The sequence below is a fragment of the Topomyia yanbarensis genome, chromosome 1, assembly GCF_030247195.1.
Source record: "Topomyia yanbarensis strain Yona2022 chromosome 1, ASM3024719v1, whole genome shotgun sequence".
Taxonomy (NCBI): Eukaryota; Metazoa; Arthropoda; class Insecta; order Diptera; family Culicidae; genus Topomyia; species Topomyia yanbarensis.
In genome coordinates this window covers 29,702,889-29,727,217 of record NC_080670.1, presented here as the reverse complement: position 1 = coordinate 29,727,217, position 24,329 = coordinate 29,702,889, and the positions used below count along the sequence as shown (strand labels likewise).

The following is a 24,329-nucleotide window of genomic DNA, read 5'->3' as shown; positions in this document are numbered from 1 at the left end:
ATGTCTCGATAGTAAGCACAGAAGTTCTGTTTGCCGACGAAGAATATGAACCGAAACTGTCTTATGGTTTGAAGACCCAAACGCCTGAGATTATGCAAATTCCCAAATGGGAAAATTTTGGACGATACCAAATTTTTTGTGCATAAGGACACATACCTTACATAAAGTACGGTTTTTGTTTTAGTCCGAATCCGAAACACTAAAACAAAAACCGTACTTTATGTAAGGTATGTGTCCTTATGCACAAAAAATTTGGTATCGTCCAAAATTTTCCCATTTGGGAATTTGCATAATCTCAGGCGTTTGGGTCTTCAAACCATAAGACAGTTTCGGTTCATATTCTTCGTCGGCAAACAGAACTTCTGTGCTTACTATCGAGACATCACTCGGTATAAGCCAGTTGTTTAGTGTTCACGCAAGACGTGTGACTTTTTGGATTTTAGTGTCTAACTAGTGCTAATTTGGGTACTAGCTTAGATACATCGTCTAACTAGACACCCAGTTGGTGCTAGTTACTGACGAGGAGAATCCGAAACACTAAAACAAAAACCGTACTTTATGTAAGGTATGTGTCCTTATGCACAAAAAATTTGGTATCGTCCAAAATTTTCCCATTTGGGAATTTGCATAACCAATTTGGCCAAACCTCATATCGAGCTATCCAACAAATTTTGGTTACATTTGAGTAAAAGAACTTTTGGTTGGAATGAGTCGCAGAGAGTATGCATTAACAAAAACAATCGCTGGAAGTATTTGAAATTGACAATTGAAATTGATTCTCTTGGAATGAAGTTGATCTGAATAATTTAATACAGGGTGGCTCATCATGACGTTTTTTTGATCTCGCAAAATTTTGAAAAATCAAATAAATCGCGAAATGTTTATTTATCAATCGAAAGAACATTTTTTGCCATTTATTGTTTGAAAACAATTCCTTTTAAATGTTGGCCATGTTGGCGCTTGAGGTAGTCCATTCAACTGGTCCAATTTTTGATGACGGGTTCGAGTATTTCAAGTGGTATCTGGCTAATTAGTCGAGTAATGTTGGTTTCCAATGCTTGGGAATGTCACCGCCGCGATGTTTTCTGCAATGCGTGCTGGATGTGGTCGATTTGTTCGCTAATCATCCAATAACGAGAACTGCAACTTTTACTCTTTGATTAGGAAAGTCAGTTGGCCGATTATGTCGACCATATTATGGTCGGAGTGCACGAAACACATTTCTCACAGATCGGTGATTTTCGAAATATAGTTGAATAACTGTGGTGGCATACAATACTAAACTACAATAACATGACATGCCCTGTTAAAAAACATCATGTTGAACCACCCTGTATATGCCTAGGTCTAGGACTAAAAATAAGGACATTTGAAGTAAAATAAGGACGCTTTCCAAAAACCTCGAAAATAAGGACATGTCCTTTAAAATAAGGACGGTTGGTAACCCTATTTTCAGGGTTTTTTTTCAGGAAACTGATAGCTTCCAAAAGCAACAATTTTTTTCAGCAATAAGGATCTTTAATTTAGAAAAATTGTGCCAGTTTTTCATATGTATTGGTAGCGGGTGTCCATACGAGCACACTCATATCATTCTTAAACCTTAATTATTCTTTTAGGATTTTTAAATTTAAAAAACAAAATTAAATTCAACCAGCAAACTGACAGTTGTCCTACTAAATGACGTATCTGCAAATATCTCGTTCGCCTCATTGTTAACCGGGACAGCACTCCACACAGCATGATCTGGTACTTTGTCAATCCGCTAGCATACTATGGTAGATCTGATAAGGCAACCTATAGAGTCGTGCAAGTCGCATGGGTTTGGATGTGTTATTGTCATGAAAGGAAATAAACTAAAAAATGTTTTTTTCAATAGTTTCGGGCCAAAAAATTGAAAAAGGACTGAGATGTTAACTCACGGTACTAATCTGCATCAGAATATGCCTTAACCCGCACACCCCTAAAGATCCCTATTGATGACGCAAAAATTTAAAAACTAGTTCACTAAAATAGTCATTTTTAGTTGAAATAGTCAAGACAAAAATTGGTTTTCGTGTTTGCGGCGTTTTTCGAGTACTTGTTAGTTAATTATTTTGTTATAGCACACAACTAGAGATAGGGAGAACACAATCAAAATGAAGTGTTTCCAGAAATTGTAGATGGCATAATTTTTAATCGGTTGATGCATTCAAATTTGTTAGTAATTCAATTTGATTCAAAATTCTTTGCTATATAAGAAAATATTCTGAATTTTCATGCATTTAATATAAATGACGATATAACCCTAATTCTGTTGGTGTAGAAAGCGTACATTATGGCATTGAATTCAAGGCTATATTGTGAATTTGAAAACAATTGAGGTATAGTCGGGAGCAAATGCATCAATTAGAATATAAAATTGTTTAAATCACCACTTTGAAATCAAGAATGATTGTGATTCTATTCATCTATCAAATAGCGATTAGACAAGTCAAGGTGTCTTCACTTTGCTCCAACGATTTGTTGTAACCCTTTTTTATTATTACGTGGTGTAGGATAATTTATTAGCAATATTTAGTATTACTTTTTCAAAAAAAAAGTATGTTCCTGATGGTGAAAATAGATACAACATACAGTAGCTCAAAGGACGTGGGAGCTTTTTACACCTTTTGGTAATTTTATATCCTCTAAGTATTCCGATTGTTAACCAATTGAAGAATGACATGAAATAAAAACACAAATCATAATCTAGAACGACAGTCGACAGCAATAAAACTATCGAGCAAATACGTTCGACTCGATTCGCTTTCGAGTTCGATTGTTTTGGTTCCATAATGCCAACACTTCTCGATAATCTAGTACTTCTTCGAGCGAACTCTAACGAAAATTTACTTTCGAGCTCGGTTCGAAATACATAATGCGAAACAAGGTCGAGTCGATAGAATTTAAATCGAATCGAGATGTGTAATGCCACCCCAGCTCTGGGTCGCTGACGATATCGGTAAACGAACTCTGTCTTTTGGCATGACGTCTACGAGTTTGCGTTTCCCTATACTTGTCAGCGACCTAGAGCTTCTGTGCTTGGATAACCGAGACATCACTCGGTACCAGCCAGTTGCTTTAGACGATCACGCACGTTGTGTGCACTGTTTGGATTTAGTGTCTAACTGGCGCCAATTTCGCGTTAGTTTGGATACATCGTCTAACCGACAGCAAGTTGGAGTCAGTTACTGACGAGTGGAACACAAAACATTAAAAGCCAACTTTTCAAAGTTAGGTCTTGTACCCTTATGCACAAATTAGTTATTCCTTTTTTTCCATTGGGTAAAAGACAGGGTGCTTTTTTTACTTTTTGCCAGAACAGATAATTGATGGCATCTGTCTCCATCTGCCAACGAAAAATAAGCATTACAGCTGTAACAATAAACTTATTCTACCCAGTAAGTCCATCCGGAAAATGAGGCAAGCTGGCTAAATAGAATCGGTTGTGTCACTGGAGTCGGATACTAACTAAGACCAGCCAGAACTCCGGCTCGACTTACTGGTTGGATTCCAATCGAAAACAACATAATTGGGTAATAATTTCAATAGATTCCAAATCATTCATAAAGAAAAGGGGAGAAAATTAAACAATAACAAGCAAAGTTAAGCATTTTTATTTTTATCAACAGAAAAAAAAAATTGTTTCACTTCAAGTGAAATTTGAACAGTGTCATTTTGTCTAAAGCATTATCGATAATAGTAATCTAGCTCCGTTCGTTACACACAAACATTTAATGTCTTCAAAATCGCCGTGGATTTCTGTGATGTCTTAAAATAAAGCCAGTTTGTTCCTTTCATTTGTCGGTTTTGTTCTAATCGGATCTCAATCGGGATTTCCGTATCTTGCCCTCGCTTTCATTCCATACATTTAAAAACTAACAGTTAAAACATTGAACCATATTCTGTAGCTCATTTTCTGCTTGTTTGTTTGTTTGTTTGTTACTTTGTGTGTCTGTATGTGTGTTGCTGGCGTGGATCAGATGGCGAGCACCACTTTTATTCTTCTTTTCAGTTGAACTTCCGTTTTCTCTGTCCTTTAGGGAATCATCTCGCTGTTATTTGTTATTAAATACAAATTAATTGCTGGTTGTTTTTTGTTTGACATAACGTACTCTAATGTAATAAATGTGTAGCGCAAATTGAGTAGGTATTTGCGCTCGGTTTGGCTTTCTGGGTAATTATCTTTGTTTTGTTTTTTTTTACTTACAATCACTTAAGTTTAACAATCAATAAAGTACAATGTATTCATTCTGTTGGATTTACTCGAGGGGTCAGCGAGAGCTCAAAAGCCGTCCGAAAAACTTTTCGGAGAGAGAGAGAGACCATCCGCAAGCAAAAGCTGGACGTTGGAAATTAAGGGTAAAAATCAACTCTAGTTTGTTAAGGTTTCGCTTCGAGTGGGTTAAGGGCTAACTAGGACGCCCCGCTGGCGTTCGTAGCTGTTTGCTTGTTTGTCTGTGTGTGTTTTTTTGTTTGTTAGTTATTTGTTTTGCTTTGGCCTTTGTTCTGCTTCTATGCACATTAGACTAAGAGTTTTAACGAACGAATCAAGTTTTCAGAAAACTTGCAACAATTGAACTAGATTGTAAATTATTCATGTGAAAACCAGTTTCATCATTGATAGTAAAATAAATACCAGGAATAAACTAAGGGTAGATTAAGGGAATTTTTTTTTTTCGTTGAACCGTCTCAAACGTCAACGTATTTTTAAAGTGTTAATAATCTCGACAAATAAAACACTCAACAAGGTAAAAACGAGCTTCAACTATAACTTAGGCCTATACGCTAGCTAAACTAACTCTAACTCAGGGTCTAGAAACTAATGTCTGCGCACTTGTGAGCAATTGTTGTGTGTGTATGTGTGAGAGCGTGAGTTGCCGCTTTCAGTGCGCACGCGCTTTTTTAGGTGTGTTTTGTGTGCCCGGCACACTAGATTATCTCACTCGTTCGGTAGGATTGATTGGTTCGCCGTCGGAAGGAAGAATAGTTGCATTGTTTATAAACAAAGACGTCATGCATTACGTTCAGCGATCGATAGATGGCGCTCGCGCGAATGTTTTCTCGTTTTGACGCGTGTCATTGCTTGTGTAAGCTACTATCGTTTCGTTTGCACAGGAAAAAAAAGTGCTGTGAGAAAGAATTGAGCGTGAAGACACATCGATTTATTTTTGTTTGTTTTTTTTACTCTTAATTTCTGACAGGTTATCCCCCGTTAGCCGCGGCCAATGGGTTCCGCTATTTACAAACATTACAAAACGAGGCTGTGGTTTACTTTTTACTTCTTCTGCGCTTCCGTCCGCATCCGACTCAGGATTGTCATTAAATATTACTTTTCAATTTCGCTCGTCGCACAACTTTGAAGGATTTGTGTGTGTTTGTCTTTTTTGTTTTCATTTTCTTATCAGTGAGGAAACTTCCTTTACAAAATGATGAACGGTATTACATTTACACGGGGCGTTCAACTTACGTTTCCTTAGTTCCCGGCTTTCTACGTTTTGGCATATTTTATTGTTTTTGTTCGGTTTCTTTCTCCAAGTAGTAGTACACTTTTAACCTTAACACTAAGGTGCAACTGTAAAGTTTTGACTTAATTAATAATTCTCCATTATTTTACTCGTTTATTCTTCGGTTTAAGATAAGGTACAACACTTTTCGTAGTTTCTTTACTCTTCATTGTGAGCATTTAAATTACGGTTTTACTCCTCCATCTGTGTCTTTAATAAAAGTATTACGTTTAATCAATCTTTTTTTTATTTAATTTTTTTAAATTTTACGTTCTTTTTAAATACACATTTTGCTTCTAGAAAACTGATATGTTTCAACTATTATCTCATTTTTCTTCATTGTAATTTCACGGTTTAATAGTTACTCTTATTAGGTTCCATTTGACTTTGAATACTTGCTTCCGCTTGACGTTTGTTTTTCGATATCTCGGACTGACTTGACTGATTGAACCGAAAGGAACGATAGAGCAACGGTCAACTGATCTCCAAGCAAAGTAAGCAAAGTTTTCCTCAAAATAGATACTTAAGATTTGCAGTTGTTCGTTCTCGTCTACTAGGCCACAGTTTGCTTGCATGGACTTTCCGTTTCGGAATACTGCTCGACAGATTTGCTTGTGCTCTCTTCTTAAGCTAAAATCTTCATTTTCTCCACTGTTTTCCGACCAGGCAGGAGTTGAGTAAAGTGAGAATAGTAATTTCAGTGTTCAGGATAAGGTTTCGACCATTTCGAATTGGGTTTTTCACAACACAGAGTATGGCGAGCGTTGATTGCGCTGGGTTTTTACTGATTGGTTCTAACGATCATCGTGTGTCGTGGTTATGCAAAAGAAAATCGAGTCAAACACAATAAGAAGCTGGTTAGTGAATTTTGAACGCGTCTAACTACACTTTTAGATACATTCGACGTTAAATCGGGCGTTCCTCGTAGGAGCCATCACTGATCTCCTCTCTTTGTGTTTCTTTTGAACGATCACTGCAGCGAATAGCTGTCGATTAATAATTTGAAAACATTCTCGGCATGATACTGTACCTTACCGTGACCTGTGAGCTTTTCCACTAAAGCAGTATCACACTGCAAATTTGGCTGCAACTATATCCTCTTTAGGTAAGCTACGTTGTGCTCAAATTTGGGACTGAACTTGGTATAAAGGTGCAGAAACTAAATCATGTACAAAAATGTTGATCTGCTCACGAAGCGTACATGGATAACAGAGTAGTGGGTTTAGGGCCAAGTTCTCTGACTTCATTAGTTACAGTCATGATTCGATGGTTGGACCATCACCGAAGGATGGCGTAACCAATAAGCAAACAACGCTGGTCACATATCCCGGGCAGACTCCTACATGCCAATTATGTAACCAGACAGCCAACTACGGAAAACATGTAACTAACTCCCAAACCAACAACTAGTATCATCAATAAAGAAGTAATACCGATTAGGGTCCCTAGTAATGACCCTTTTCGGTGAGAACCCAGTATCCCTCAGTACCGGTAGTATCGAGAAAATACTGGTACCGGAATGTTCTTATAAAAAAAGAACAAAACAACACCAAAGCTTCAAAAATATACTTTTATTGGTAAGCTTCTATGTGCTTCAGTCTACCTTTTAATCTTACCTTAATCTTAATTTTAGAGTAGAAGTAAAAAATTGCTCTGTTTTAGCAATCAAATTCTACTGCTCGTTACTTATCCACTGCACAAACAGTACAGTATCGTTCCTCTGACTGAGCAGTGAAACCATAAAACCACAGCAGTGAAACGTGCCTCTACTACGAGAATTACCATACTGACTTTAAAAAAAATCGTATTAGACCAAATGTGCGCTTGGTGGAACAGTTCCTTAAGGGTGATAATAGCGATTATTCTCAACGGAAGCGGCTAAATCGTAGGTGTAATGTGGTACTGCCCAAGTTGCATCACAACATCGAATACAACGATGTTTGAGCTAAAATGATTAAATCAAGGTACGTCGATTTGCACCGCGCACTTCGAGTTCCTTAGTTGAAGAAACTTCCCATGTATTTTCATGTTGTGAGATGACGAAACATATTCCTTCTTATCTGGCATTGGATCCAAAGCGCATATAATCAAACAACGCTGAGCACAAACTCAGGTCAGATCCCTGCGTGCCCTATTCGGATCGAGGCTAGGAACTAAGTCGGCGTTCGTTCTTTTATAGATTAACTTTCGACAGCGAAATGTATATAGCCTTACTTACGCCCGAATCTTTTTATTTCGGTATACAGTGAACCACGTGAAACAATCTGAATGTTGCTTATGGGATAGTCCAAGAAACACAAATCAATTGTTATTTCATTCATGCTAGCTCAAAATATATCATTTGTATTTAGTTTCGAATAAATAGTTAAAATATCCAGCTACGTACAACGGGAGTTATATTCGTTAATCTTCTAATGCCACCTTGCTAGCCAATGTTTGAAACAGGTTGTGTCAATTATATTGCTCATCAAAAGCTTTGCATAGTACCAAAACTACCGGTACTTTTATTTATCAAGTACCGATATTTCGGTACCAAGAATGGGTCGGCATTCCCTGGATTTTCGGTAGCGGTACTACCGGTACCCCAACCTTAATACCTATGAAGACGGCTTTACAAAAGCGATCCGTATAAACAAGAAACAAATAAGAACCTCTCAGCGTGAACTGCGAGAAAGTAGTATCGATGATGACATGGACGTGAACGATAACGCGAAAGAATAGACAAACTAAATGACCCCCAAGATGCGATGGATAAGCCAACATAAAAGATCCACGGGTCAATGACAATGCAAAGCTAGTGTATTCCCAGGTCAAACTTTGTTGCTGTTGACTTTTCGAAATGTCCAGTAAGGCTATCGAATCGTGAAGTTTAGCAATTGTTGAAGGTTAACATGAAGCTCATCGTAGCAGAACTTAATGCTGTACAATTCCCCACCGTCTACGTCATGAGATTATGTTCAAAAACATTAGTCAAGCAGAATTATTTGCTTCACGTCGTCGAATGTAATGACATTTTATGCAACATCCCAACATATACAGATAATGACTGTATTGAAATACAGCTACATGACCTGGCACTGCGTACTAATCCCGCTGCTATCAAACAACTCATGTCAAAATACGAAGTGGATGCCGTTAAGGAAGACACTTAGAGGAACTTCTTCCCAGGTTTTCGCAACGGTGTTCGGGTGGTGAAAATGCGTCCGACAAAACCTATTCTATCCTACTTGGCCATCTAATGCAAATCAGTTCAAGGTATTACATATACTCAGCGAACATTGGTGACGCATCCAGGGCAGATTCCTACGTGTCAATACTGTGAACAGCCGCTACAGCACAGAAAACCGCCGTTTTCGTAATTTTCAACAAAAATTGCTAGATAAATCCACGGGAAATACCTCATGCATGTATACTTGGGACTAGTGCTATTGACGCATGTTTCGCAGCTGACCTCACAACTCGTGATTTTTGTGTTGTCACAGTCAATAACATGAACAGAAAATATGTATATATTTTGGCATATTTCCCGCATGATGAATCAGCTCCTGATGATTCTATTGAAATTGTTGCATCATACTATGGCAGAAATGGGTTTCCACTCACAATAACCAGTGATGCAAAAGCCCACCACATAATCTGGGGCACTTCAGATATAAACTTGAGAGGCACTGAATTGGTGAAATACTTTAGTATAGTACACATCTGCACATAGCTCATGTAGGAATTCGCCCAACATTTGCACGAACTCGCAGAGAAGAAGTGTTAGATGTAACTCTCTGCTCTGATGGTATTACACATGAGTTGGCAAATTGGCTCGTACCCAACGATCTCGAACCGTTGTTATCTAATCATAAGTACATCGTCTTTGATCGTTTAAACGTCTTGCTAGATATTGTCACATATCGTAATCCTAAATCTACGAAGAGGACTTTAGGCAACTAAGTTTCATGGGTATCTTCTGACGATTGAATCTCCAAATGACTTGGATGAGATCGTGGGTAAAACAAACTGACTCATAGTAGCAGCATACCAAGGGGTTTTGTCTGTTTTGAGTTATGCGTGCTTCTAGAGGAACCCCTTGATGGAATGCCGGACTTGTTCGACTCCAAAGGTTATGTAGAAGAGCTTCGAATCGCAGAATCAGGGAAGGGTTGGAGGCATTTAAGTTGGCTCGCAAAGCATACTGAAATACTCTCCAGTTCTCTGAGCAAAATTGATGGAAAAAACCTCTGCACAAATGTCTCAAGTCTCAACGAGACCAGTAGATTGAAGATGTTACTTGCGAAATCGAAAGCCGTTCATGTCAGTTCACTTAGGACTACTAGTGGTGAATAGTTGTCTAACGAAGACTCAACTGTCTTTTTGACACACACACACACTTTTCAGGCTGTATCACTGTCGACTTTTCCTGAGTTCTATTCAGGTAGTTCAGATTCTTGGAAATTTGTTCCTAGGCTTGTGACAACCGAATCGATCAAATTGGCTATTGAAAGTTTTGCTCCGTATAAGTCTCCAGGAAAAGATGGAATCATTCCGGTTCTACTTTAAAGTTGATATGAACTGGTGCGTATTGTCGTGAAATGAGAGCAGACCAATCCCATTCGATTGGTAGATATTGTACCGCGCATTTCAAGCACAAATTTCCGTGTGACGCACAATCAACGGGAAGAGGGGGGGGGGGGGGGGTATTTCACGGTAAAACAATTTATTTTCGCTCTAAGAGTCAGGCTGCCCTAAAAGCACTTAGTTCGGCTGATTGGAGATAGAAATTAGTAATCACATATAAATCTCAAATCGAAAAATTTAGTATTTCAAATGCAATCTACTTTTTATGGTAAATAGCATTTGAAATGCTACCGGTCACTCTGGTATTTAAGCATATTTTGAAAAAAGTTCCTAATTATGATCTTGCAACCGGATACATTCCGTAAGCGCGGCGGGAAATAATTGTGAAATTTATTTCAAAAGGTGGTCGCGCGATTTATGAGGAGGCAAAGCGCTTTAGACCGATCAGTCTGATCTCCTTCCTTCTCAAATCAGTGGAACGTTTAATGGACTATCATATCCAGTATGTTAGTTTGGATGAGCACCCGCTACATGCAATGCAACATGCATATTAGCGGGGGAAGTCTACTAACATCCCGTTACACAATCTTGTCTACAACATTGAATTTTTTTCGCAAAAGCAAGCAAACTTAGGAGTTTGTAGGTGCTTGCATTTGACAACGTGTATTTCTAATCCGTTTTGGAAACAGCATGAGGTCACAGATTCCTTTTATGTATCATGAACTGGATACACGCAATGCTTAGCAACCGACATCGTTAAGGGGTTACATACCTTTTTGTGCGAAAAATGCCAAGAAAGTTTAAATTTACATAAAGGCATAAAGCAATGATATCATATCATAAAACTTATATTATTAGCAAGGAGTTGACGGAAGAAAGTTGAGAAAAGCATGGAAAAGGGTCATATGAGCAAGCATAGAGTTTACCGGCGACTTAACCCTTTGTCTGCTACCGCAGAAGTCAGGATCTCTTGGCATTAGAAATGCGAATCACCTGAGTCTGCGGCACGTCCGGACGAGCGTAAAGTAACTTGTTACTTCATGCTGTCGGAACCGACCTTCCTGCATTCGGGAACGTTTTTCCTAAAAAAAAATGGCTGTTTTAAGCTCTAAAAATTGCATTAAACAATTCTCAACTACAAAACAAAAATTTATGCTCAAAAAAGGAATCGTTAAGGTACGTGAAAAATTAATAACGATCATTTGAAAGCAAAAATTGAATAATTTCGGTTAAGTGGTTTTCTGGCAATCGTGATAAAGGAAAAACCATTTTTGGAAAAAACGACATTTCGAGATAATCAAGTTTAAAATTTCAAGTTACCACTGCTCTTGGTTGAGGAAGCGCGTTCGGAAGCGCTCGACCCTTCGGTCTATTCTTCGGATCGCTATAAAAATTTGGGAAAATACTCTCAAGGAGGAATAATACTTTCAGATAAAGTAATACAAAAATCGATTTCCTGAAAAATAAAAAGGTAACTCCTTAAGACAACTAGAGATTAGGAAACTGACTGTCTGCGGATTTCTTCAAGGTGGTGTGCTGTCACCACTTCTATGGAACCTTTTCACCGATGACTTGTTGCGGAAACTTAGTGCGCTTGGGTTTCCGACATATGCTTTCGCTCTAGATTATCATATAATGATAATCGCTATTTGCATTAACACATTTGTTGTTCACCAATGATGTCTTCATATTGGACTATCCGGTTAATCCAAATAAAATATGAATTATGCTGCTCAAGCAATGATGGATTATACCTGGATCTCGTCCGTCGCGATTCTTTGATTCTGATTTCATGAATCAAAACTAAATTGGTCAGCTCACATCGATTTCAGAATCACGAAAGCTTGCATGGTTCCCGGTTAATGTAGCCGGACTTTCGGCAAATCTTGAGGACTTCAAACCCATGTACATCTACACAACTATTGTTGGACCTGATGTGGTGACAGAAGGGAGAAGTCACAACAATCCAAGCAAAGTTAAACCATATATCAGAGGGTTGTCTTGATGGCGATTACTGGTGCGTTCACAACAATATCTACTGCTGCTCTAGAGGCACTCTTGAACATAAAATCACTACGTTTTTCTGAAACAATAGATTTAAAAGATCGTGCAACAAGACTATGGCCCTAAACGGTTACTTGGGCTATACTTGCTCCCAGTGGCCTTTCACTTACACGCAGTTTTCCTTTCAAATCATTCAATGTGAAAATTCCTCCTCGCGAGCAAAGGTTGTCTGGCTGGATGCAGCGAAAGCTTGAAGAATACGCAGTTAGTTACACTGACGGTTCTTTGTTGAAGAGCCGAGCCAATGCTGGTGGCTATTGTCGTGAAATAAGATTAGGTCAACCCCTTTTTGCTTAGTAGATACGAAACCGTACTCCAAGCAGAAATCTTCCCACTTTTGTGTGGTGTACAATCGGCACTTCAACAGGGAATTTACACTAAAGGAATTCATTTTTTCACTGACAGTCAGGCTGCTCTCACAGCACTTAGTTCGGCAGATTCGAGAACTTAGCATTTTTCATAATGTCTATTAGTATTACTGGAAATGAATAGGCGGACGAATTGGCGGGCCTAACTGATTGAGTTGGTTCAAAAGCCGTTCTACTACAGTCGATAAGTGGAATGAAGTACTATATTCGCTTTTGGGCTGCATCCGAACATGCCTACCATTGGTGTAGCTCGTTATCTGAAGTACATTGTAAACTTGCGTTCAAACAAAAAAATTTCTGCCGAATGTGAGTCCAAAAATGTCAAATAATTTTTCCAGGCACAATTGCAGTATTTTAGTCAGGGCACTGACTAAACATTACAAACTCAATTTTCACATGGTTACTATTCAACGTGCTGAGTATAATTCGTGTGATCTTTGTGAATCCGATCACGGAGCCTCATTATTCGATATGTAACTACCTTGGTAGCAGTCATGGAGGTAAAAGTCTGCCTATGTACATGTAGGTAAAAGTCAAGGACTCTCGTATCCCAGTGCGGTAAAAAGCTATAGGCTTTATCTTCCTTCGCGAGTGAATGCATCTTTGCTGTACATTTGTTTTGTGTTGTGATTGTATTGTGTTTTTTTCTGTCACCTCCAGTTTCCTTCCCATCAGGAGAGTGATGAGATGACACGGCAAGGCACAAATCTCCGAGTAACAGGGGGAACGTGTCAATCGAGTCAATATATATAGGGGAACCCGGGGCTATTAAGACAGTGTGGGTAATTCGGACCACCTCGATTTTTCAGAAAATAGCAAGACTTTCTGACTATCGTACATATTCATGGAACCGCTATTCTGAAACATTAATTTTGAGAGCTGAATTTGATTCTTTGTTCTTTGTAGAAAGGAAATACAACGTGTTTCATTTTTTTTGCCATACTCAAAACAAAAATCATTATGATGGTAATAAGTAAAGTAAAATCATTATGATGGTAATAAGTAAGTGTCTTGAAAAACTTGAGGATTCTATTTAATGGAATGATTTTTGTTTGGGTGAAAACACAGATATTTTCGAGACGCTCACCACTTCTGTGCGAAATGAGCGTACGGGGCTATACGGACCCCCTATTCCATCAACCAACGTTCAGCGGCTTGCGGCTGCGCAGACCATTGCGCACGCCACAGCAAAGAAAATACATGGGCCGCCAATCGACATCTGTGACTTACCAGAATAAGTTTTTGTAAAGCAATTTATTTTATTTTTTTGCTTCTTAAGAAGTGTCTCTTATAAATATTTCATAGGTAAAGATAATTCCATTGCAAAAAAATTAAAGAAAAATGACGGCCTGAATTGCCGCTGTTGGTCCGAATTACCCCTACATTGTAAAAGTATGGAAAAATGTAGAGGTTTGCAAATCGTCGCCTAGCGCTGCCATTGAGTGGTCCAAATGAACCTTTTATGACACCAAAATGTAGCTGAGGTTTCAAACTAACAATTAGGACCTTTGACCGGTAAATTTTGTATCATCTATCCACCTAAAAGGGCGATTTGCTTAAGTAGGTCCGAATAGCCCCGGGTTCCCCTATATAATATATCCTGCGGCCCTATTCTGCGCGGCGTGTGACGTGAGACGACTAATCTCACCTCACTCTACGTGACTTTTCTCACCCAATTCTGAAGAGTCACTTCGGGTGACGTGAGACACCCATTTAACCGCAATGGAGAATCTCACCTCACCCGAGTCGACTCTCAGAATCGAGCGAAAAAAAAACACGTAAAATGAGGTGAGTTTAGTCACCTCACGTCACACGCCGCGCAGAATAAGGCGCTGATATATTATATTATAGAATCGCTAAATCGACGGAGTTTTTTCAACCCAACTGTTTAGCTGGAAAACTACATTGCACGACCCGAAAGGTACTTCCATCGCAAGGGCCCAAAGTTCCAATCTAGTGACAGTTTTTTTGAATTTTTACAACTGCATCAATCATTGTGTACAACCCATCTGGCCAACTCCGTAAAGGCATGTATTTCTTTTGTTGGGTAGATAGTGATCAAAATACAGTTTTCACATTGTCCAACAGCCTGTTTCTAAATGTTTCTCATAGAGTGAAATATTACTAAAAGTGACAGTTTTTGGGGAATGCTCCTTTTGCCCCGGAAAGTACAGATTTACTAAAAACAACGATTTTACCATAAAAGATACTCATAAGTGATAGAAAAGACGTTAGATAAAGAAGTCATTTAGGAGGACTTACTAAGATTTTCACGGAGAAAAGAGCATTGAGCTACAAGTGCCATCTTATCCCGTCCTACCCACAACCTTTCATTCCTTTTCCTACCTAAGAATCTTTTAGTAATAGAATATCAGTTAATTATAATAATGAAAACACTGTAGCTGAGTTTTCCCCAGAGAAGTACACTAGGGCCACTACTTTACCTATCACTCATGAACGATGAGGTCTTCACTATAGGAATCGAAAGAGAACTGTTTTTTAACCGATGACTTGTGAATATTTTTTGGCAATTCAAACGCAGCAGTTGGTAAACGGAATACGCCTCTTCATTAACTTTAACATTAAGTTAACTGAAAGTGATACTGACGCTGTTCTTTCATTGTCCGTTGATATAAAACTTATAAAGAGCATAAATAACATTGATAAAACACACTTTGAGATTTCGTTGATGTGTATTCTGTTAAACCAAGCACAATCAAAGCTTTTCGCCCGAAATAAGTACCCGCTGGGTGTCCGATTATAGCTTTCATGCTTTTTTGTAGGAAGTTCATTACTGAAAACTACCAATTTGAGCCACAATATGCTTTGCATCTGCCTTCGTTTCATTCCACTTTCCAATCCAAAAAATCTAATATCACAATCAATAAAAAGCTAGAATATGTCTCACAATTTGTGTCCTCATATTTTTTTTATCTACGGTAAATCTGAGCGTCTGTGTCGAGTTCCTCACTTAGCGGGGGTAAAATATAAATAGTAGTTACTCTCGAAAGGCTCAAAACCCGAGAGGAGCATCGATTTCTGCACGAATACGAGTGAGCGAGTTATTATTGCCATGTTGGATACTGTTGAGTTAATGTTTGAGCTTGGGACTTTCCTCAATCCCGGATATGGTTGAACAACAAATCAGTCGAAACGAGTCAATGGTGCGCGGGGAGCGAGATGCTGTTTAAAATTTTTAATCAATATTTCAGTTTTACATTCACTTTCTGACGTTACCATTGTTTTCTTTGTTTTTTTTTCTTCTTTCTCTATCCGCTAGTAACTTCTCTCGTTTTAGCTAGGGGGGAGGGGCGGGGGGTGTTGAAAGTTTCCCCGCTACCACAGTATGAAGTTTTCCAATAATTTTTAACCTTCTAATTAATAAATATATAATATATATATTTTTGTCATTTTCCTTATTTTTTCTGTAATGTTTGCTGTGTAGTTTTTTTTTCTATGCTTATCATAATAATATATAGAATTAGGGACATCGATCAACACTTAAGTTCTAGGTACAACCATGTTTTTCTTCGTCATTTACTTTTTTCTTTTTTTAGGGTTAAACATTACGCTAAATCGTGTGTGTGTGAGTGAGTGTATGTATGCGGAAGAATGTATTTTTTTCTCATTTCTAGCAAGAAATTTTCCTACTCGCATCGCATGTATTATTCCTTTGTGGTAGCTCAGGCTGCTTTTTTGTATTGTTTGTTCATGTCTCTCTATAATACTGGAAAGATAAAAAGTCATCTATAGAGTTTGAGTTTGAGATTTATTAGAGAAATGGAGGACGACTATAATAATATAGAAAAACTTAGTTGGCTTTGCTTTTTTATTATTTGGTTGGCTATATGTGTGTGTCTGTGTTTTTGTGAATGAGTATGTTAGTGTTTCGTCATTATCATCATCATCAACATCAATCACACGGTTATGATGCTAAAAATATTTTCCAGGGCGGGACTGGGTCATGTCTGTCACTCTTGGTGGTTAAGGAATAGCTTCGCTAAAACTTGATTTGTTTTTCATAAATCTCCGATTTTTTGTTTATCTTCATCATAAAAAGGCCACGCCCAGTGTGTATTCGTTTTTGTTTTGATTTGTTATCGACCGTTTGATTTTACTTTTGTATTGTTTTGTTTATCGCTAAAAGATTTAAAAAGAATACAAGATTTCTCATCAACAATTGATTTGTTTTTTTATGTACATTTTACGTCTTTGAAGTGTAGAAAGTTCAACAACAAAAAGTATACAAAAAACAGTTTTTTTTTCTTTCTAAGCTTACGTTAAAGTAGATATTATATTAATATATGATTTGAGGATTAATTGGAAGTTTCACCTCAATGTATGTGTGTGTATATAGATGTTCGGATAATTTGACATTTTGTTTTCGCTCTTCTGCGTTCTGACGCGTGTTCAGTAAGTGTTTGTTGTGTGAGTGTTTGTTTTTGTTTTCTGTGGGATTTTGCTCGTATAATTTGCGTTTCGCTTAACAACCTCCGTTACAATGGTTTGCTCAGGTTCGATTTTTGGGTTTAAAAGTTTGTTGATTACTATTCGAGGTGGCTTTCGGTTTTTTATTTTTGTTATTGTTTTTTTTTTGTAGCAACACTTGTGTGCATTTTTTTTCACCATTATGGATTAAGATTGTCTCGAAATTTAACACTGTTTTGTCTTTTATTTGAGTCGTTTTGACGATTGACAGCTGTCAGCTTTGTCTTTGCTTACGTTCAGCACTGTGGTTGTTGTTGTTGTTGATGCTGCTGCTGTTGCATATGCTGTTGGTGCAACTGCAGTTGGTGTTGCAGCTGATCACTCGCATCTTGCGGTCTGTGGGATTTCATGTGGGCGCTACGACTTTTTACCTTATTGAATACCCTACGGTAGAATTGGTGGGGGTTTCCCAAAATGGAGGGAAAAGGTGAGAAATATATTAACCAATAGATGATTCAATGTATTGTGGCATGGCGGGTAATTTCTGAGATGTTTGTCAGTGGTGAAAACATGGACTTGGTTGCATTGTTATGCCCGTATCTTTTGGTTACGTATCTATTTCACCTACAAATATCTCAGCCCCCGAACTCATGCTCACCAGGAATATTTGTTTGTTTGTGTTAGTAAGTAAGTTGGCTGTACGGGCACTACTTATGGGTAGACTAGCGAAAGCGTCCGTGGATCAAGCCACATAAGATACGAAGTACAATGTAAAGATCTAATTTACCATTTTAACCATACTTTTTCAGAATATTCTACGTTCAAATGAGAGGCTGTCTTTTCCAACAAGTTCAGTCGGAAAATAAGCCAGAATTCTGGCCGGCTCTAGTTAGCTCTTTGTTAGTATTTCAACTGAATCTAATTAAAAATCTAAAAATTTATCTCACATAAGTAGGAGAGATATGTCTCAATGGGCAGTATAGCAGGCCACCTCCTTAAAGTTGTAGCAAAGATTGTGGAGTAAGGTAGATCAATAATCATCGACATCGACCCCATGTCCTACCACGAGAATTGAAGTGCCCTCGATGCCGGGAGAAGTTCCACAATATCACAAAGTTTTCGGTGCTCAACCAAGACCCAACCTGTCCGTCATTAAGGTGAATCTCTGGTTGTTGTTTGTAGTATTTCTGCAAAATAGTGCATATGGCATCTTTCACAAAAACGCTTCAGATTCGTCGAGCGTTGTTTGCTCACGAGGCATGGTACGCTCCCCACAATACATACTTATCAGCATTCCCAATGCAAGAGTCATCCTCATAATTATCTGCGCATTTGTCACACCGGGCCATAGTACCGTGCTTCAGTAGATTCACGCATGATAAACTCGAATCAGTGACCACACCGTCGATCTCAACTTTGTGAGCAGGCATACAGATCCGGTAGTCTTTCATAAAAGATTTGTTGTCACTGATGGGATTTGCTTGCTTTACACACAATATTACATTTCGGAGTTTAACTGGGATAACTTTCGAGATATCTGTCGCGGCTTAATATTTCCGCGTCAGGACTTTCGAAATCTTTAGAATACTTAGTGGATTATCTTTGATCCGATAGAAGATCAGATTCGGTCCGACCAAATGCAATGTGTATGATTTTAAACAGGACATCAGAGTCTTTGATGACGAATATTACTTAACATCTATTTTATCATCCATTTTCAGCAGTTTTTTATACCCGGACGTAATGTGAAACTTAATGTATTTCCTTAGCAACCGGTATGGAAAATGTGTAATAATTGTGTTATTGAATTCGTTAATAAGACGTCTGCTCAGTAAACCGACCTGCACGTACAGTATCCCGGGACAATCCGACACTTTCAAATACCTGACGTCAACTGATTTCACTGTCTCCTTGGAATGACCCAGTGAATTTTCTTTCTTACACAGACCAACGGCAATATGTCGAAAAGCGCATTAGAATGCAACATATGTTTGTGTTCGATGATATCACAGGAAGTATTGACTGCTCTCTTAGCAGTTGCTTACCAGAGGACTAACAACGGGTACCATAATCCACTTGATTCTCCTCTTCGTGTTTTTAATGAAATGGACGATGAATTCGATTTTGATATATCCAAACACTTATATTGTGGCAGGATTAGAGACTAAACTTAGGTGGTACTAAGCAATTCAGCTCGCAGCGTAATGTTAGCCGGGTTGGTCCGCACTAAGGACGCTGGCCTCCGTGCAGAAGAGCGCTGAAGACTTGATCTGCTTCATAAACTAAGTGAGGATAAGTGTGCCATTTTCAATTACACTCTGAATTAATCTACTCACTAAATAAATGAGACCCCGCCAAGGGCGCCAAAAGACCACACTACGACCCTGAAAAGAGTTTCTCGTTTGCACATAGGATCTTTTGTATAATTATGATTTGTGATTTCGAAACAGCGCCTCTGCACACGGTATTTTACCCAGACAATGTTGATACCTACTGCTCGACCCCTTTAAATGATAAGAGTCGTAGTACTGCCGGAGGTCACCTAACTACGGACAGGTCTGCCCTTAGCCGGGGAACTTTTTGGTTGCCGTCGATGCATCAGTGGCCGGTGGTCTAAGAAATTGTCGCTGATAATGGCTCAGGATGCTGAGCCACAACCAGCGTCATAGCTGACACCTCAGCAGAGAACATTGAGCATGGCACTGATATACGGAAGGAGATCGCTCTCATATTCCGTAAGCATAGGGGTACCTATGCTGTTCTCATCACCTATCCTGGAACCGTCGATGAATACCCGCACGTACTTAGTGGCCATCAAGCGATTGTATTTAGCTCTAACTTAGTTCCCGGCAGTACCGGTCCTGAGCTTTGTAGACAGGCTTGTGTCTAGGCCTAGTCACGGACTCGATGTAGGCGGGCGATCGTTGGATATCCACGTCCGTATACTCCGGCTTTACGTTCCAAGAATCCCAGTGTTTTTCTAGTAAGAGTGAATGCGGGCGCCCATCGAAGACCCCGTATCCGTATTGCATTACAACTCCACTCAGTAAAATTCTCTGCTGTGTACTAACACCTGGCTAATGCTAACTGTAATCCGGTGGTTGTAACATTTGCGCCGGGAACAACCGGCACTTGATCTGTAGAAAGCGTGGCGTGAAGGTGAGGTAGCGATCGCCGATTATCCTCAGGATCTTCGGTTCCTTGCGGTAGGGTACGGCCACTCCGGTCAGCAATGTAGGCCTTCATGCCTTTAGCGACTGACGGATACGGAACATCGGCCGCGCATGAAGTTTTCGACGGGTTCGATGACCCTTTCCTTCGTGACAATCACGCGTCGACGTAGACCAAAACTTAGTTTCCTCGTAGTAGGCTCGCAAACAGAAAGTTCATGGCCAACAGGAACAGTGTAATCGAGGACAGGTTCCTGGGAGACTCCGTTGACCTCCGGAGAGGTGTCGGACCCCCGACTCGCACCCGGAATGGGGGATTGGACAGGTAGTCGCTCAGGAAGTGGCCCATACTCCCAGTTGGCTAGCTGTTGCAGTACTCGGTGACGCCACACGGTAGCATCGCACCACCACGGAGTGTTGCGATATAGGCCGGTGCGTCGGTGACAGAGTAGCATATCACTGAACCAAAGTTGGTGGGATAGGCACCAGTTCCTGCTTCACGTCGGAATGTGAGTTAACATCCATCTGTCGTCTAATGAGGCAAAAATCATCGCCCTACTTCGCTGTCATCGTTTCGGGATTCTCACCAGAGCCTCCTTCCACGAGGCAGATATTGGTTCGCCGCTCCATCATCCAATCTGGTAGCCTTACAGTGTGGCGATTCCAATGCCGTACAGAGTTCATATCCGGAGAAGGGCAGGTCATATACTAGGCCTGAGTCAAGTATGAATCGGACGGGTGCGTTTTCGACCCTTCACCTGAATCGCAGGAACGCGGACTAAAGGGCAGCACCTGCGGATAGGGACGCGAAGTACCTGCTTAACTCGTTGCCAATGGTTGTATTATCGATCACCGTGCTCCCGTTGCCGGTATTGGTGTAGCCGCTGCCTTGCTGCTTTCCGCTTAAAGCGTTAACTCTCTTCCAGAGCTTCGTCCAAAAATTTGATCCAGTTGGCGTTTTTGCCTCTTCCCGGCGTCGTCGCTGACCTTTCTGAAGTCATAATTAATTCGCAGACTTCGGTGCAGGTCGTTCATAGGAGAGCTCCTCTGGCCGTAGCAGAGTTCGACGTGCCATGGTGGTTCTCCGGACATCCGACAACCGTCCGTCGGGTATGGTTTTTACTTATTCTGGGCAGGAAGTTCAAGGCATCCTGGTTGAAAATGCCGGTGAGTTCATCTGGAGTGTATGACTTGTTCCGGTTAATATAAGATTTTATGATCATCGCAACATATTTATTTTGTGGACTTGTTGACTTTTGTCGGTGAAAATGAAAACAGTAATTTTTACCATTATTACATGTAACGTTTCGGCTTACTGTTCTTCAGCCATCGTCGGACGCATACAAACATTTCTTTAGCATTAACACATCAAATTGTTTACAAAAAAATTACAAAGCTAGCATTCACAAAACAATGACAAAGTACAATCAACTCACATAATCTCATATAACGCATCCTCCATTCACTCATACTCTCCAACGCTAGGCAGGCGATCACTCCTTGACTGTCTGCGTTCCTCGCTATTCCAACACTGTCGAAGCTTGGTAACTAGACCATCATGCGTAGTGCAGAACATTGCACATTCTCTTTGTAGGTTCACTGTTTTTTTCGCCGAGAATTTTGGTGTGAAACATCAAACATGTGCTTGAACGGGGATGGGAAGAGGTGGAAAAGCACACAAGCATCGATCAACACAGTTTTATGGAGGCGGTTAAGCTTGTGTTGGAATCGACGTTTTTTGTACACCGGGGTGCCACCGACGTCGACGAGACCTGGACCGGGGTGCCACCGACGTCGAGGAGACAATAGGGTCCAGCTCTACAATTAGTGACCTCGATGGCGGATTGTGTCTGCCATCGTTGACAACAACGTTTCTATACTATAGGCATTTCCGAAAGCTGTACCTGTGGTTGGAAAATTGCCGGTACTGCCGGGTAGGAGGCCGAGTGCGCATTGGCAGTGGCAAGTGGCTCGACAGGTGCGGAGGAATCGGGAGATCTGCACCGATTCTTGAATTGTTTGGTTGCTTTTTCCGATTGATGTGTTGGTGAACTTCCCTGTCAGGGTGGTCTGTGGTGAGTGTTTGTGAATCGGTAAGATGGTAGTGGTACTTCCTGTTGAGATTCCAAAGATCCTCCGTCAACAGCGGCTCCATCCGCTTACTCTGTTTCTTGGATGCTAAGAAAAGAACAGAAGCGCAGTAATCAATCTGAGAAGCTATAATGGTCTTGTAAAGAATTATCTTCGGGTCAAATGAGAGGAGCCTATTGATCCTACAAACTTTCTGGCAGCTTTCCAGACTGTATAGTTCACGTGCTCACTACAACTCAGTTTTTCGTCCAAAGTGACCCTAAGATATTTGATAGTTGAAACTCGTTGAACCATCTCTCCATCTATTTCGATTGTTGCAGTATTTTCCTTCCTCTGTCGCATAGTTACAATCATATATTTGGTCTTGAAAGTGTTCAGTTTAAGTTTTTTCCACTTCAACAACATTCTCCAATATCTTTTATTGTGCCGTCAATGTATAGGTAAAACAAAAATGGTTCTAGTACACTATCCTGTGGAACATCGAGGTTAATTTCGGATTTCGATAATTGTACCTTGTAACTTGCGTAAGTCTTTCTAAGTAACTGCCATACCTCTCCCAACCACATGCCACGCTCGCTTCAAGTCAACGAAAGCTGCTGAATTAACTCCATTCTCAATGACCTGCTTCCGTTTCAACAACATTTTTCCAGAACCCTGATTGATCATGCAACAGTGTACCAGTACTATCTACATAACCCATCAATTGTTCTTTAACAATCATTTCTAAAACGGGTTGTGATCAGTCGAGTATCGGACGCATCATCCAATGGTATGGCATGAAGCAGCGGGATTTGCTCGTCGATTACTGCACCTGATTTTAGATACCCAGGCAAAGTTCAAGTCCGTCTGAAAACCGGTTTTCGGTTAACTGAAAACCAGCCACCCGAACACTGGTTTTGATCGAAAACCGGTTTTCATCCAATGAAGATATACACCGTTAGAGCCTCTCTTTGTTTACTTTCTCTTTCGATTATTACGTCACTATGAAATTGTTCACTAGTTTTCCAGTACATATCGAAATACGACGGTTTTCACCAAAATATTATGTGAAGAGTTTAGAGGTGAATTTTGAATCAATCGAGTTAAAGACAGAAGAGAAAGTAAACAATATTACTTAGGACCCATTCACAGGAATAAAGTATTAATAAAAATCACTCCCCGCGGCAACGCCCACTAGATTCGCTTTCATCTGGTCTAACCCATAAAGGACCACCCGTACAGCTCGCAGTAGTTCGCTACTATTCATTGTATTCGCTTGCTATTGGTTATCTAGGAAATAATGGGACGCATCACACAAACACACTGACATAAGAAGCGGCATCGACTGTAGTTTGTTTGTAGAAAAACACGTGCTTCACTACTAGGTATATATATGTCAATAATACACTGAAAGAAACTAGAGGAGAAAGAGTAGGAGAGACACTGTTGTTTGGCACTGTAGTTGTCGTCTGCTATCTAGTTGGTTGCTGGTCAGGCTCGCTAGAGGTAGTTTTAGGCGTGTGTTCGTGAGCATTTCTAGTGTGTATCTGTGAGAGTGTGAGTGAGTATAGCCGTCGATCAACTAACACACGGACGCAAACTGAAGAACTACTACTGTACTGTACTGTACTGGACCGGACGAACACAAGTAGAACAGAAAAGAAACACTAACAAACTCGCTAGCAACACATAGCCGAGTAATTTGTTGGAATAAATAGTGAAAGATCTGTTGGTTTTGCGAACGAAAGAATTTTAAAACAGAACGCAAACTAAAACACGAACGAAAACGCGCAGTAACTAATGTTCTCTTCAGAAACCACTGATTCTGATTAATTTTCGGTATTGTGTAGTGTTTTGTTGTTTTTTTTTGTTCTAATAACGGACAGTTACTGGGGTGATCTTACTTGCCGCACACCTTGCAGGGATAATCATCCTTTGTTGGTATGTGGTTAGGGTTAATAGGGTTACCAACGGCAGTAGTACTCAAGAAATTACCATTTTGCGTAGTGCCGTTCAGGTGCACTGCCGAGCGTCCGATACAGTGAATACGGATGTGACCGTGCAGGGCGGCCTTTGAGGAGAAACTCTGCCGTAGAAAGAAGAGAAAAAAATTAAGTGAGACAGTCCAAACCGTTAAA

The 24,329-nt window shown here is 39.9% G+C and overlaps 1 protein-coding gene across 13 annotated transcripts in view; it reads right to left on the bottom strand.

The window, feature by feature from the left end:
• Positions 1–14,363: 14,363 nt before the first annotated feature.
• LOC131677187 (serine-rich adhesin for platelets) overlaps positions 14,364–24,329 on the bottom strand; it is a 945,885-nt gene continuing 935,919 nt past the window's right edge. For 12 of the 13 annotated variants that reach the window (XM_058956882.1, XM_058956887.1, XM_058956884.1 and 9 more), the window contains 2 exons: positions 24,096–24,277; positions 14,364–17,395 (listed from right to left, as the gene is read on the bottom strand). In XM_058956882.1, coding sequence (XP_058812865.1) covers positions 17,248–17,395; positions 24,096–24,277 — 330 coding nt within the window. In that variant the 3' untranslated portion in view covers positions 14,364–17,247. The remainder of the gene's footprint in view (positions 17,396–24,095; positions 24,278–24,329) is intronic. The other variant, XM_058956893.1, reaches the window with a different exon arrangement.